General features: G+C 42.3%; 1 protein-coding gene across 1 annotated transcript in view; it reads right to left on the reverse strand.

Annotated features, from left to right (window-relative positions):
- Nucleotides 1-10,846: 10,846 nt before the first annotated feature.
- LOC111950806 (synapsin-3) overlaps nucleotides 10,847-16,002 on the reverse strand; it is a 123,337-nt gene continuing 118,181 nt past the window's right edge. Inside the window, exons 11-14 of the mRNA XM_023968710.2 lie at nucleotides 15,249-15,380; nucleotides 15,033-15,063; nucleotides 14,716-14,878; nucleotides 10,847-13,483 (exon numbers count right to left, since the gene is read on the reverse strand). Coding sequence (XP_023824478.1) covers nucleotides 13,360-13,483; nucleotides 14,716-14,878; nucleotides 15,033-15,063; nucleotides 15,249-15,380 — 450 coding nt within the window. The 3' untranslated portion in view covers nucleotides 10,847-13,359. The remainder of the gene's footprint in view (nucleotides 13,484-14,715; nucleotides 14,879-15,032; nucleotides 15,064-15,248; nucleotides 15,381-16,002) is intronic.

The following is a 16,002-nucleotide window of genomic DNA, read 5'->3' on the forward strand; positions in this document are numbered from 1 at the left end:
GCAGAAGAGGATGATCCCATTTTCTGAAGTGTTAACAGAGCGTACCACAATGTACACAGGCCCCAAAGCACAGAATGAAATTCTGAACATGGCATTCGAGGCATTACAGCTGAGATTAGGTCTCTTCCGATTGTACAATTTTCAGTAATTGTTGATGGTACTCAATATGTCTTCTGGTGCTGAACAGGGAGAGTGTCTGTCTGCGTTATGTTGACCATGACCTTGTCCCTCACGAGGAATTTATTGGGCTATACAGGGTGTCGGAGACAACAGGCGAGGGCATTGCGAAAGTGGCAACTGATGTATTGTTGAGGCTCAATTTGCCCATGTCTGGCTTACGTGGGCAGCAGTTACTATGGTGCCTCAAATATGGCAGGAAAATACACAGGTGCACAGGCAATTGTGAGGAGGCAGCAGCCATTAGCCCTCTATGTGCATTGTTGAGCACACCTTGTAAATCTGATTAGACAGGCTGGCTGCTCAGCCTCCCCACTGATCCGGGATTCCCTTTCTTGGGTCCATCAGTTAGGTGTCCTCTATGGCCAGTCAGGAAAGTTTAAAWGCATGTTTGAATCAATTGCCACGTCCGAAGATACACATCTGACTACCCTGAAACCCCTATGTCCAACAAGGTGGACTGTGHGGAATACTGCTATTAGAGCTGTGCTAGGGCAGTATGAGCGGGTACTAAGCAGCCTAGAGATGGCAAAAACTGCATCCAAGACAGCTTCAACTGCCAGTGGCTTATTTGAGCACTTCAGCAAAGGCAAGACTGTGTTGGGCCTCACAGTTGCCTCTGCTGTTCTTGGAGAGCATGAATGCCTAAACAATTCACTGCAGAAGAAACTCAGACTGTCTCTGGTACGCAGGCTGCAGTCGAGTGTGTGCGGTCATCTCTTAGGGGCAAGAGAAATTACGAAAGCTACCTTGCACTGTATGAGAAAGCAACAACATTGATTGACTCCATTTAATCCATTGAGACACACAAGACGATTTGCTGGTAAAGCAGTGGATCACTATAAGGTAGAATTAACACTATAACACTTATAGTGTTGGATGGTGTCGAGGTTCAGTTTGGCGACCGTTTTGACCAGGACAGTCTAAACGTCCTGCAAAAGTTGGAAAGAGCTCATCTCACGGGTGAGTTGGATGAGTCTCTAGATCAGTACCCTGAGCTAAACATAGATTATCTTTCAGTGCAGTTGCCCCTCTTTTGCAACAAATACCCCTGTAGCAGCAGTGGAGAGGCAGAAGAGGTCCACAGGAGGCTTCCAGTGGAGGTGCGGGGGTTGTTTGACCAAGGTGAGGTGCTGATCAGAATTTTGTTTGTGGTGCCAGTGTCTTCATGTGAGGCTGAGAGCAGTTTCAGTGCACTCCGCAGGTTGAAGACTTGGCTACGGGCTATCATGGGCCAAGAGAGACTGAACGGCGTAGTTGTCTGTAATGTCCATAAAGAAAGGCTGGACAGTCTCAAGAGGGAAAATATCTGCTAGCAATTTGTTCTATCCATTGAAACCCGCAAACATATGTTTGGTTCTTTTGTTCATTAGTTCAGTAGTGTGTATAGCAGTGGTTCTCAACCTTTTTAGGGTACTGGATCCCCTGCATATTTTGAGGCAAGGTTTTAAGCGGTCCTCAGGGACCCCCATCCCCTCTATATTATATGTAAAGTTACTGGAAACCTTGTTGTACTGAAAACGTTCATTACACTTTTTTCTTTCACGGACCCCTTGCAATTACACCAGGGACCCCTGTTTAAGAACCCCTGGTGTATAGTATGATATTTGTTTTTAGTACATGACAGTACACTTACTAATGATTTATTTTATGCTATTTTATTTAAAATGGCATACTTTGTGTGACATGCTTGTCTATAGCTGTTGTTTGAAGAGTTGAGGCACTGACTGAACAATAAACAAGTATTTTTGAAGGACATTTTGGTTGATTTGTTTGGGTTATTCATTAAAGTAGTTMTTTCGCTTTTAGAACTACTTATTTTGAGCTTTTTGTTCTTGTAAAGCTATTGTAGTAGACTCAGGCCAGTGGCACATATTTAAYGACTATATAAATGTATCAGAAAAAGGTAAATTCAATACGGAGACCAACTTTGTGATAGTTCTCAATGGAGATTATTTTAGATGAGATCGCACCATGCTCATTGTATTTACGAAAACTGCGCCCATACAGTGTACAGTACCATTGTCACCTACTGGCCTTTCTTGGTCTTGCTGGTTGTAAATACAACTACCTGCATACATACTGGACTGATAAGGAACACTGCTATAACATTATTATTAGTAGTAGTATTATAATTATTTAAATATATAAACAAGTTGGGACAACCCTTCAGTTAACTACCTATCAATTATCCAGTAGTAGTAATTATGGTTCCTCAATATACATTTAACATATTACAACGTAGGCTATGTGTTACAGCACTACTTTTGGTGTCCCCCTCTTGAGAAAATGTCATATAAKTGTCCCCTCCAAAGTTGATATCAGATTTTCGCCCCTGGTAAATTGTATTGTACCTGTGAGGCACGTTCTCAATTAGCAAGGTGCTAAGGCGTTACAGGACTGAATAATTTGAATATGTTTGGTGGAGCGCGTCTTTTGCAACCGACAAGAGGTGCTCTTTGGAAATTGGGATGGATACAAGCCGAATGCAGTTTGCACTGCAGGTAGGACTGTGTGAATTGTGAATATTGCAAAAGCCTCACGAGTAGACCATTTAGAAACATTTTATGGATAGGCTCCTTGGCTAATGAATGGCCAGGATAATAAATACATCTGATGCATTGCTGTCGAAACAAATTTCATTCTCCCATTGAGGGCTTGTTATTTAATCACATGAAACGGATAACAAGCAATTGTTAAAAGGAAAATAACTTAAATGTTTCTAAAATATGGTCACTGGCATCAGCTAATCCCTCGTCCATATGCCCATCGTGGTACATGTAACGTACATGAGGGTTTTTACGCACATCCAAAATAATAACAGGAGCTGGCTAAAATAATTTAGCTCTGGTAATTAAGATTTCAAAGCGGTTTCATGAGCCAAACCCTTTGTTTAATTTGATAGTCAAGGCTATTGATAAAGTGGAAAAAACTGTTTGTGTTTCTAAATACGTGGTTTAGGGGCACAAAAAAGCACATCTATTTTGTTCCGTGTGCATATGGCACTGTGTGTCACTGCTGGATAGGCGGCGCTTCAGCTGTCAAAATCCATGCCTTAACGGGATACTTTGGGATTTTGGCAACGATACCCTTTATCTACTTCACCAGAGTCAGTTGAACCAGTGGATACCATTCATATGTCTCTGTGTCCAGTATGAGCCTGGTTCCTCTCTAGCTTTCTTCCTAGGTTCCTGCCTTTCYAGGAAGATTTCCTAGCTACCATGCCTCTACATCTGCATTGCTTGCTGTTTGGGGTTTTAGGCTGGGTTTCTGTATATGCACGTTGTGACATCTGCTGATGTAAAAAGGGCTTTATAAATAAATAAATACATTTGACATTTGATTTGTAGAGCTGCTGGATAAGACAGAAGATGGAGAACCATTGCRGCATGAAATGTGGGAGGATGGGGGCATGGAGGCAATGAATGAGGTGGAAGAAGACTGGAGTTTCTTCAGGAATTGGTGGACACAAGCTATGACACTGAGGGGAACAAACAACATGGGTTACATAGTAAGTATTGCACAAGATAATAACACAACACATTATCAATGTTCCCTCTAAACTGCGCACAGCTCCCCTTCGACTGCCATGCATAAGAAATATCAGCGCATGCAGAGAAACAGGATGGAACTTCACTCAACTTTCTAGGAGTTTCCCCCTTTAGATAACACTACCAACGTTGCGATCTACTGTGGGAATTGAGCTCGAATCAACGCAATATTAGCCAATTTAACATACTGAAACAAAAACGAACTATGCAAGATATTTTCTTGTAGGCACATCGCATCGGAGTAGGATTCGATTGCATTGACAAGCACAATTGAGGTCCCTACACTTTACACAGACCGGTGCACCATAGCCAATCAAAGCTGCAGTAAGCCTATATGCAAATAGAATTGCCATATATGGATCTGTGCCATTCCGTTTACTGCATGAGCGGTCGCGAGTACATGCACTTGTTTCGAGAACAAAAGCAAGAGCTGCATGTAGCCAGCCACCTGTTCATATTCTTTGCTAGGTTGTGAATTATTAGCCCAGTTATATAGCAAATTTCTAGTCAACAAATGGGGGAGTGGTTGCTTCCTACAAGAGCACAAAATGTGTTGATTTCTAGCCATCTTTGAAAAGCAAGTCAGGTCAAGAGGTTTTTTATGACTTAAAAGGGGCAGTGTTGTATTTTGAGTTGTCTTGAATAAGCTAAATAGCTAATACAATAAGCAGAGGGTAGCATAATTTGTCGGATTCTCTCTAATAATGGTATGGGAATAATAATGTTATTTAGTTTTTTCAAAAGTCTCATGGAATTTAGGCCTACATTGAACAACACATTTGCTGCTACTGTAGGTTGAACGATAGAACATCTACTTCCATGTTTAAATGTTATGGGATGCATTTTTCTCCATTGTTTTTGGTGGTAGGCTACTCTGGTAAGCGCACATTATGATACAATAGCCACAGTAGCCTAATTCGCCACTGTTAAAACTAACTTAAAGYGGGTACAGCAATTCACAGGGAACATTACACGTAACATAAACTTGATGCCAAGATTCAAAKATAGATCAATGAAAACATWGCAAAATACTGTGTTTTGTATAATATAAACGCAACATGCAACAATTTCAAAKGTTTTACAGTTCATATAAGGAAATGAGTCATCTTAAATAAATTGATTAGGCCCTAATCAATGAATTTCACATGACTGGAAATACAGATATGCATCTGTTGGTCACAGATGAGGTAGGGGTGTGGATCTGAACCAGTCAGTATCTGGTGCGACCACCATTTGCCCCATGTAGTGTGACACATCTCCTTCGCATAGAGTTGATCAGGCTGTTGATTGTGGCCTGTGGGATGTTGTCCCACTCCTTTTCAATGGTTGTGTGAAGTTGCTGGATTTTGGCGGGAATTGGAACACAYTGTCGTACACGCCGATCCAGAGCATCCCAAACGTGCTCAATGGGTGACCTGTATGCAGGCCATGGAAGAACTGGGACATTTTCAGCTTCCAGGAATTGTGTACAGATCCTTCCGACATGAGGCCGTGCATTATCATGTTGAAACAAAGTGATGGCAGGGGATGAATGGCACGACAATGGGCCTCAGGWTCTCGTCATGGTATCTCTGTGAATTCACATTTTTGAGTGCGAAAACCTGAACATTTTGTTGTTGCTGTGGTATCATTTTGGTATCAAGTATAGTTTTTTCAAATTCTGCCCTCTAGAGGAAACACATGGCACTTCGAAATCTGCAATAAATACATTTTGCACTTGAAAGATTTTTCTTTGCTGTTACAGTAAATTTAACCAAATCAATGTAAGGACACAAGGGCATGCTACTTTAAAAGATRGCTAGTTATTATTAGCCTGGTTCTGTATGGAATGCAGGCACATTATGGGACACAGGCCAGGTCATTATCAATTATTTGGAAACTATCTAAAAAAAATTGGTGTGACCAAATCGTGTGCTGGTGCCACCACTGAAAGAGTTGGTAGCAGTACCAGTGCCACCAGTGGAAAAGTGTAGAACCCTGCATACAGCTATTAATATAACGCATTGTCATCCCTACTGCCTCTCATCTGACGGGCTCACTAAACACAAATACTGTTTGTAAACTGTCTGAATGTTGGAGGTTTCCCCTGACTGTCCGTAATTTAAAAACAAGAAAATCATGCTGTCTGCTTTGCTTAATATAAGGAATTTGATTTATAGCATTTACTTCTCAAGTATGAGTTGAGTATTTTTCAACCACTGTACTTAAGTACATTTAAAACCATATACTTTGACTTTTCCACAAGTAGTGTTTTACTGGGTAACTTTCACTTGAGTCATTTTCTATTAGTATAAGTAAAGTTTCTTTACTGTTACTCAAGTATGACAATTGAGTACTTTTTTCACCACTGCTTTTACACAAGGGTGAAACTGAAATGTTAGTTTAATGTCGCAGGTGAATAAATACTTACAAGTATTATGTAACAAATCTGGAAATACAGAATTTGTCTTGTCTGTGAATTCTACAATATTTTTTMATTACAGGTGAATGCAAATATCAACATTCCATCAGAGGTATTTTATGAAGAATACCATATACACCTTTAAATATCACTTGCAGAGGCCAGTCAAATAACTCTGTGGCCTTATGTCATCACCTTTAATGACGATTTATTTATGCGTGACATGCACAGGCAGTCCCTTTGTTTACAMCCTGGCCCCCTAAAACTCAGAATTGGACAGTGAGGATACAGTTATAATTTCTACACATTCCACAACTATGAGGGTGAAACCATGGTATGGGTTCTTTCAGCACCTGTATTCATATATGACACCTCACACTAGTCACCTGCACCTGAGGGGCAAGAGGTCATTTTCATTATATGGAGTTTACTGAAACGAGTGCTTTGACTCCGTATCTTACGGAAGAAAAGAGCTTCTGGATATCAGGACAGCGATCACTCACCTCGGATTAGATTTCTTCAAMAACAAGCAGGACTCACACGATATTCTCCAAACACCCCACAGGGCAGACATCCCAATTATTCGCAAAAGGAAGCGACGCAAAGGACGAAGAGCCGGATGCCTCGTCCGGACCCGCAGAAGGCAACTAGGAAAGCTGCCGTTACCGTCAATATTACTCGCCAACGTGCAATCATTGGACAATAAACTAGACGAGGTACGATCACGAATATCCTACCAACTGGACATCAAAAACTGTAATATCCTATGCTTCACGGAATCGTGGCTGAATGACGACATGGATATTCAGCTAGCGGGATACACGCTGCACCGGCAGGATAGAACAGCACTCCGGTAAGACGAGGGGGGCGGTCTGTGCATATTTGTGAACAGCTAGTGCACGAAATCTAAGGAAGTCTCTAGATTTTGCTCGCCTGGAGTATATTGTGATAAATTGCAGGCCACACTACTTGCCTAGAGAGTTCTCAGTTATACTTTTCGTGGCTGTTTATTTACCACCACAGACAGATGCTGGCACTAAGACCGCACTCAGTCAGCTGTATAAAGAAATAAGCAAACAGGAAATCACTCACCCAGAGGCGGCGCTCCTAGTGGCCGGAGACTTTAATGCAGGGAAACTTAAATCAGTTCTACCAAATCTCTATCAACATGTTAAATGTGCAACCAGAGGGAAAAGAATTCTAGATCACCTGTACTCCACACAGAGATGCGTACAAAGCTCTCCCTCGCCCTCTATTTGGTAAATCCGACCACAACTCTATCCTCCTGATTCCTGCTTACAAGCAAAAATTAAAGCAGGAAGCACCAGTGACTCGGTCTAAAAAAAAATGGCCAGATGAAGCAGATACTAAACTACAGGACTGCTTTGCTATCACAGACTGGAACATGTTCCGGGATTCTTCCGATGACATTGAGGAATACACCACATCAGTCACTGGCTTTATCAATAAGTGCATTGAGGACGTCGTCCCCACAGTTACTTTACGTACATACCCCAACCAGAWGCCATGGATTACAGGCAACATTCGCAATGAGCTAAAGTGTAGAGCTGCCGCTTTCAAGGTGCGGGACTCTAACCCGGAAGCTTACAAGAAATGCCCTGCGACGAACCATCAAACAGGCAAAGCGTCAATACAGGGCTAAGGTTGAATCATACTACACCGGCTCTGACGCTCGTCGGATGTGGCAGGGCTTGCAAACTATTACAGACTACAATGGGAAGCACAACCGCGAGCTGCCCAGTGACACGAGCCTACCAGACAAGCTAAATGACTTCTATGCTCGCTTCGAGGCAAGCAACACTGAGGCATGCATGAGAGCATCAGCTGTTCCGGACGACTGTGTGATCACGCTCTCCGTAGCCGACGTGAGTAAGACCTTTAAACAGGTCAACATACACAAGGCTGCGGGGCCAGACGGATTACCAGGATGTGTGCTCCGGGCATGTGCTGACCAACTGGCAGGTGTCTTCACTGACATTTTCAACATGTCCCTGATTGAGTCTGTAATACCAACATGCTTCAAGCAGACCACCATAGTCCCTGTGCCCAAGAACACAAAGGCAACCTGCCTAAATGACTACAGACCCGTAGCACTCACGTCCGTAGCCATCAAGTGCTTTGAAAGGCTGGTAATGGCTCACACCAACACCATCATCCCAGAAACCCTAGTCCCACTCCAATTTGCATACCGCCCAAACAGATCCACAGATGATGCAATCTCTATTGCACTCCACACTGCCCTTTCCCACCTGGACAAAAGGAACACCTATGTGAGAATGCTGTTCATTGACTACAGCTCAGCGTTCAACACCRTAGTACCCTCAAAGCTCATCACCAAGCTAAGGAACCTGGGACTAAACACCTCCCTCTGCAACTGGATGCTGAACTTCCTGACAGGCCGCCCCCAGGTGGTGAGGGTAGGTAGCAACACATCTGCCACGCTGATCCTCAACACTGGAGCTCCCCAGGGGTRCGTGCTCAGTCCCCTCCTGTACTCCGTGTTCACCCACGACTGCATGGCCAGGCACGACTCCAACACCATCATTAAGTTTGCTGACGACACAACAGTGGTAGGCCTGATCACCGACAACGACGAGACAGCCTATAGGGAGGAGGTCAGAGACCTGGCGGTGCCAGAATAACAACCTATCCCTCAACGTAACCAAGACTAAGGAGATGATTGTGGACTACAGGAAWAGGAGCACCGAACACGTCCCCATTCTCATCGACGGGGCTGTAGTGGAGCAGGTTGAGAGCTTCAAATTCCTTGGTGTCCACATCAACAAACTAGATTGGTCCAAAAACACACCAAGACAGTCGTGAAGAGGGCACGATAAAGCCTATTCCCCCTCAGGAAACTAAAAAGATTTGGCATGGGTCCTGAGATCCTCAAAGGTTCTACAGCTGCAACATCGAGAGCATCCTGACCGTGGATCACTGCCTGGTACGGCAATTGCTCGGCCTCCGACCGCAAGGCACTTCAGAGGGTAGTGCGTACGTCCCAGTACATCACTGCGGCAAAGCTGCTTGCATCCAGGACCTCTACACCAGGCGGTGTCAGAGAAGGCCCTAAAAATTGTCCAAGACCCCAGCCACCCCAGTCATAGACTGTTCTCTCTACTAACGCATGGTAAGCGTACCAGAGTGCCAAGTCTAGGACAAAAAGGCTTCTCAACAGTTTTACCACCAAGCCATAAGACTCCTGAACAGGTAACCAAATGGTTACCCGGACTATTTGCAAATTGTGTGCCCCCCCAACCCCTCTTTTACGCTGCTGCTACTCTCTGTTTATCTTATATGCATAGTCACTTTAACTATACATTCATGTACATACTACCTAAATTGGCCCGACCAACCAGTGCTCCCGCACATTGGCTAACCGGGCTATCTGCATTGTGTCCCACCACCCGCCAACCCCTCTTTTTACACTTCTGCTACTCTCTGTTCATCATATATGCATAGTCAYTTTARCGATACCTACATGTACATACTACCTCAATAAGCCTGACTAACAGATGTCTGTATATAGCCTTGCTACTCTTTTTTCAAATGTCTTTTTACTGTTGTTTTATTTCTTTACTAACCTACACACACCTTTTTTCCCGCACCATTGGTTAGAGCCTGTAAGTAAGCATTTCACTCTAAGGTCTACACCTGTTGTATTCGGCGCACGTGACAAATAAACTTTGATTTGATTTGAAGAGAAAACTCCTTACAGAGACTGAGGCCAGCGACAGGCCCTATGTGTAATGTTACTCAGCTGATATGTACAGGTATGCAGGTTTTTAAGCCCGATTTTAATCCTCATCTTAAATTAACCAAGAGGTCACGGAATACTCACCTGAGAGACATTAACTTTAACACTCACCTCTTAACAGTCCAGATCATAGCAAAGTAAGGAATTCAAAAAACGATTTGGTCTGGAATGGGCCCGGGCCGTTGCCAATCACCTACTCCAGGGATAGGCAACACTGGTCCAGGAGTGCCACAGGCACTATATTTTGTATTTATTTATCCGACCTGGAAACCTAGGCGGGTTTTAATTTAGGCAAACACTGAACTGGCCCGGTTTCCCAAAAGCAAAATTATTCGTTAGGATCAATAAGTAGCTAAGTGTGGTGCCTAGTTGGGATTAAATCCTACCTCCGGCACTCAGGAACAGTTTCCTACCCCTCCCCAACTCCTAGACCCAGACCTCACGCCAACTCAAATAAATGACTAATCTGAGTCGAAGGAATTTTGGGATTATCAATAAATCTCCTGACAGTTGTGTGCTTTCAAGAGAAGTCAGAGGACTCACTAACAACCTTAAATGGAGAAGACTTGTCTGTGATCAGACACTCACACTGAAATCTGGGACTTCAGAAACAGRAAGYGGGTTGGTGGTAGTTRATAAAGTTGTATGCTTTAWATACAAAGTGACAGAYAGTCAGRGACAATGGAAAGTGCCGATAATTCCAATGTTGCCGTAAATTGGTTTGTGGGCACTCACCTTGTAAATCCTCTGTGTTCTATGAGTTTCACGTCCTAAAGATCCCGTGTCTGGGTATTCCTTATGACAAAGACAATGGGGACATGATGCTATGCATTCTACAGTACCTGAGATGGGATATTACATGGTTGTATAACAGGGGTTTATAATCGTCGCTGTACAATGCTTTGTCAATACGAAAAATAAAAGACTTACCACTGTAAGTGTAATAAAATATGTCACTTTTAATAAAAACTGAACAAAATAACAAAACAATGTTAAAATAACTTGCATCTATAACACTACCACACATTATGCATCGCACACTTCATACAGTATAAGCAGCCAGACAACAGCAATTATTTACATKACAATATTGTTACACCAGAGGCACACCAGGGGTCAGTTTTCATGCCACACTTATATCAGTAACACACAGGGGGGCACACAATGCCTTCCAGCGGATGCTCATCATAAGAGGATATGTGACAGTAGGTTCTGTTAGATTGGAAAATAAGMGATGTGGACGGCTATTCAACGCTGGTGTAGATGACTTCTGAGCATCTGTTGAATGGCATTGGGCACACTTTAATAAACATACATTTTTAAGGGCTATTGCTGTTAATTCTCCATTGCAATGACATGTAAATGTAAATCATGATAGGAAAACCATGTCATATTCATTTAGTTATTGACCGTAGATAGACTAATGTATGGGTCTATTGCCTTTTACTCACAGGAAATAACTACTTGAGAGACAGTACATCAAATTTACTGTATGAATGTTAGGATTAAAATTGTAGGATTACATGCAGACATACAGATTAGGTCARGTGAAAGCCATTCCTTTTTTTTGTCTTAATTCCACCCACTTCAGAGTATTAGTGGTAACTACTACTAGCATCACAGCTTGCTGGAATTGAGGTAGTTACTAGATAACCTCACCACTCAATTCTGAATTTCTTCAGTGCCTAATTAACATTATTTGCTTACTGAAATGGTCAATTAACAAATTACTAAATAAATCACTATGGACGTGTGGCATTCACAAGCTTACAGCATTATACCTATGTACACTATAAATCAACACTCGTAGAAGCAAAACGATWGAATCGTTAGAAGCGTAACTAACACTCACAGTGATAACGAGTAAACAAAAAAACAGATTTTCAGTAAATCGTTGTTTTGTTATGGCTTTTCATAGTAGTCGGTACTTTGAATTGTAGAAGCATTTCACATTCAACAGACAAAATAATTAAAACACACAGGTTTTACAATACAAACATATCATTTGGTCCATTTTGATAATAATACCTTACTATGATTGGCATATATGTTTAGGACAATAAATAGTTTGAAAGTGAAAAGACAATCTTAACTGTTTAAAAATGTATTTAAATCAAGATGGAGTTTAATTTCACCCATATTGCTGATAGTGCGACTTAAGTGCAATTACTAAAAAGAAAGTATGCGGACAATAATATTCAATCCATGAAATAGAATTGCCATWTTTCATACCAGTCAAAAACAGAAAATCCATTTGGGCGCAGAGACTTAAAATGTTTGCACTTAAGTCAAAAGAACAAACTACACCAGTCATGCGATTGGTCTGTCCTTCTCTATTATAATGAGATAGGGGGGGAGATAATATGGACATTCAGCTATCAGATAGTATCGTTAGCGTAKATAGAATATGTGCATATGTGGTAGCTGAGTATTACAAGACGACTTTGTCATTTCCTGAAGTGGATGTAAGCTATAGACATACCAACACATTGAAAATCATGTCTATTCCATTCGACAACGCTTCAATTCAAAACCCAAGGATCAGAAGTAAATGTCATTCTCCCAGGAGTATTTGCAACCTTACAGTATGTACAGAATTAAAAGGTAACTGATCTTATAACTATTGAAGCAAAGATGTCAGCACTTCTTCTCTGTGTTATGTACATAATTCCCACCTTTCGATACACAGCAAGGGAATAGTAGTAAATCAAATGCCCAATATTTAAAGAAAAATTGTTCATAGCGCTACTTACACTGGATAGTTCATAAATGCTTAGAAGTTAGGGAAGAAATGTCTGTGATGGAAGACTTAAGATAATATTTCCGCCTCGTATAATTGCAAATTGACAGGTACAGTATATAGCCTAAACTATCTTGACCTAATACAAGGAATTTKAAATCAAAAATACTTTGTTACTCAAAGGCCAAAGCAAAATCACAAATCATTATATTGTAATATCAGCCAATCAATATGTATGGGTCTACAAGACATGGCAATCGTATTTCTATGAAATGAGACTGGCAAGGTGCTAAGCATGGCTGGTGAACCTAGCTCATACACTATTATTGGTCATTTATAAATACTGTAATATTGCCTTTCTCTCCCAAAGTATATCAACATCCTTGAAGTTGATAAAACACAAATATGACCAAAACAAAAGAATGAATCAGATGATGAACAAATAGAATGCAAACCGACATCTCAACTACACCAACCAAGCAGTACTAGATGAACTATAGCCTAATTAATTTTTTTATTTGACGGATGATTCTGAGAGGTGGACGCTCTCAACCTGCCATTTATGGATAAGAACAGGAAGTAGGAAGTGGTGCACAGGAAGCTCCCGCTCTGTGGGTTGACTGAGCGCGTCCTGTAAAATAATGGTATCTTGGAGCTCTTCTGGAGGCCGATGGCTGACAGCAGGCGGATGGATATGGGGAGTCTGTTGAAGTTAGTCGGAGAAGAGGCTGGCGAAGGACTGGCGCAGGCTGCGGATGGTCTCTGCCTTGGCCTCATCGTCCGTGGCGTTCCCTTTCAGGGTCTCAGTGAAGGTGTTGGTGAGCGACTGGGATTTGCTGCAAGGCGCGAAAGTGAGAGTGAGGCTGAGGCCTGAGGGGCATGCAACATGGAGAAGGTGGATGTATGTGCGTGCATTCATGCATGTGCATGTGTGAAGAGGGGCGAGGGGATCGTATTCTGCCAACTTCGCCACTGCACAGTTTGATCAACAGAGGCTGGCCAATGACACACACAATAGGGAATAAACTAGTGCACWTTGCTCTCTAAAGCCAACAACATTTTTACAAAGGAGCTTAATCTTAGAAGACACATGTTAATGTTTATTATAGCAAAGCCAACGAATGTACATGGACAGAAATACAGTCAAACTTTCGAAGTGTATCCGAGCCAGGAGGCAAACTGAGGAATGGTTGTGGAGAAATCTAGTTGCAAATTGCCCAACCGACAACCCCTTTGCCATGTACAGCCAATCCACATTGAACTAGGGAGGAGTTACGAGAGAATCAAAACTCAAGAGGTAGTTTMACYTTTATCACATATTATTATCTGAAGAGGTGGCTGGAGCTGAGCATCCTGTAAATGCAGGCCATTATTAACAGCCATTAAACAGGAACAAAAGTTKGCATGTCAGAGATTATAATAGAGTATTTTTGTAAACAGGAAGTGTCGAGCTACAGGAGCATGTACGGTAAAATCTTTATACAATGTCTCCATCTAGCAGCCGTTTGTGGCATCTGCACAGATCTGCTCCAAGTAGATATATTCCTAGTACTCACCCAGAAGGTTTTAATGATCAGACGACAGTTTAAGGTTTTCACAGAACTTTTACTAGAGATCTTGTACTTAGCACAGTAGATTTCTTTACAATTCTAATTAAGCAATAAGGCCCGAGGAGGTGTGGTATATGGCCAATATAAGACATAAACTGGGTGGTTCGAGCCCTGAATGCTGATTGGCTGAAAGCCGTGGTACATAACATCGTATACCACGAGTATGACAAAATATAAATTTTTACTGTTGTAATTATGTTGGTAACCAGTTTATAATAGCAATAAGGCACTTTGGGGGTTTGTGGTATATGGCCAACATACCACGGCTAAGGTCTGTATCCAGGCACTCCGCGTTGAGTCGTGCTTAAGAACAGCCCTCAGTCATGGTATATTGGCCATATAACACACCCCCTTATGCCTTAATTATATTCTTCTGTGGAGATAGTATTAGTATTACACACCCGTGATAACATCAGCCTTGATCATGGAAATTAGATTTGAGGCATTTGATCACTTACTTCAGTTGAGGAGGTTGTTTCTGGGTGCCAGGGCCGGTGGCGGCGGGAGGTGGGATGGGTCCTGGCTGGAAGGCCTGGCTGGGAGAGGTGTTAGCTGAGCGGGCTCGCTGAGGAGAACCCTGGGCTGACTGGGAGGGAGAACCAGAGCCAGAGCGATGCCCACCTGCAGAGCGAACACACACTCATGTTTCGTCTCAGACTCAAGGAACTACTATGTGTATTTCTCAACACTATCATAATATTCATATTCACCACAACAGCAATCAATTGTTGTAGCAATCAAACTGGTGATAAGATGTCGATGGAGGTCTCTTTACCTTGGGCCCTTCTTGGCTGGGTCGTCTGTGGCTGTGAAATGAAAAGCATTGAAAATGGACAGTAATAGTGCATGATGCATGGTTGGTTTGATATACTCCCTACACAAGGGCTTATTTGAAGCAATTGTTCATTACTTTTGAGATCGAATCTACATAATCAATTAAAATGAAAATCCATAAGTGTTACACTCTGGAGAAGAGGTGAAAGAGATTTACCTTCACAGCACTGGGCTGTGGTGTGTTGATACCAAGCAGCACGCTGCACATCTTATTGATCACTAGATCAGTGATCAGCTGCCTGTCCTCCTCCACGTGCTCACCAATCAGAGGCATGGAACTGTCCATCACCTAGAAGACACAGGAGAGGTACACCAATCAGAGTGAAGAACAAAACGGACAGTATAAGCAGGGATTCTGGACTGAGTCAATGCAAGTAAATGGAAAATTCACTGTAAATCCATTCAACATGATTGACTTCATTCTTGCCACTAGAGAGCGGTATTGTACATCTTATTTGAGTAGCTAGGCATAATGAAGATGGTGAGGGGGTGAAACCATTACAGTTTTGATGTTAGAGCACAGTGATTAAAGGAGTCTATTGACCGCTGAAATGTGTATACAGTACTATAGGCATAAACATGAGAGATGTGACTTCCCCCATATTATTACATAAATATTACGGTCATTATTTTAGTACATTTAGTACTTATTTCATAACTTATGGGTGGACACTGGATGTCAGGACATGGCACGGCCACATAGATAATTGACTCCGTAGCATTTCAACTCACAACACATGAGCTTTGTTTGAAACCATGTCCGCAAAGCAGGTGGCTCTCCACCGATCCAACAGCCAKGCTTTCCTCCGCATGAGAGGGTTGTGCTAATGCCGCGCCAAATGAGAACCAAAACAAAGAGGAAAGCGTGTCTCACAGGCTGAGGGAGAGAACGGAGGGAACACTTTGCCAGC

The sequence above is a fragment of the Salvelinus sp. IW2-2015 genome, linkage group LG3 (assembly GCF_002910315.2).
Source record: "Salvelinus sp. IW2-2015 linkage group LG3, ASM291031v2, whole genome shotgun sequence".
In the NCBI taxonomy this organism is placed as follows: domain Eukaryota; kingdom Metazoa; phylum Chordata; class Actinopteri; order Salmoniformes; family Salmonidae; genus Salvelinus; species Salvelinus sp. IW2-2015.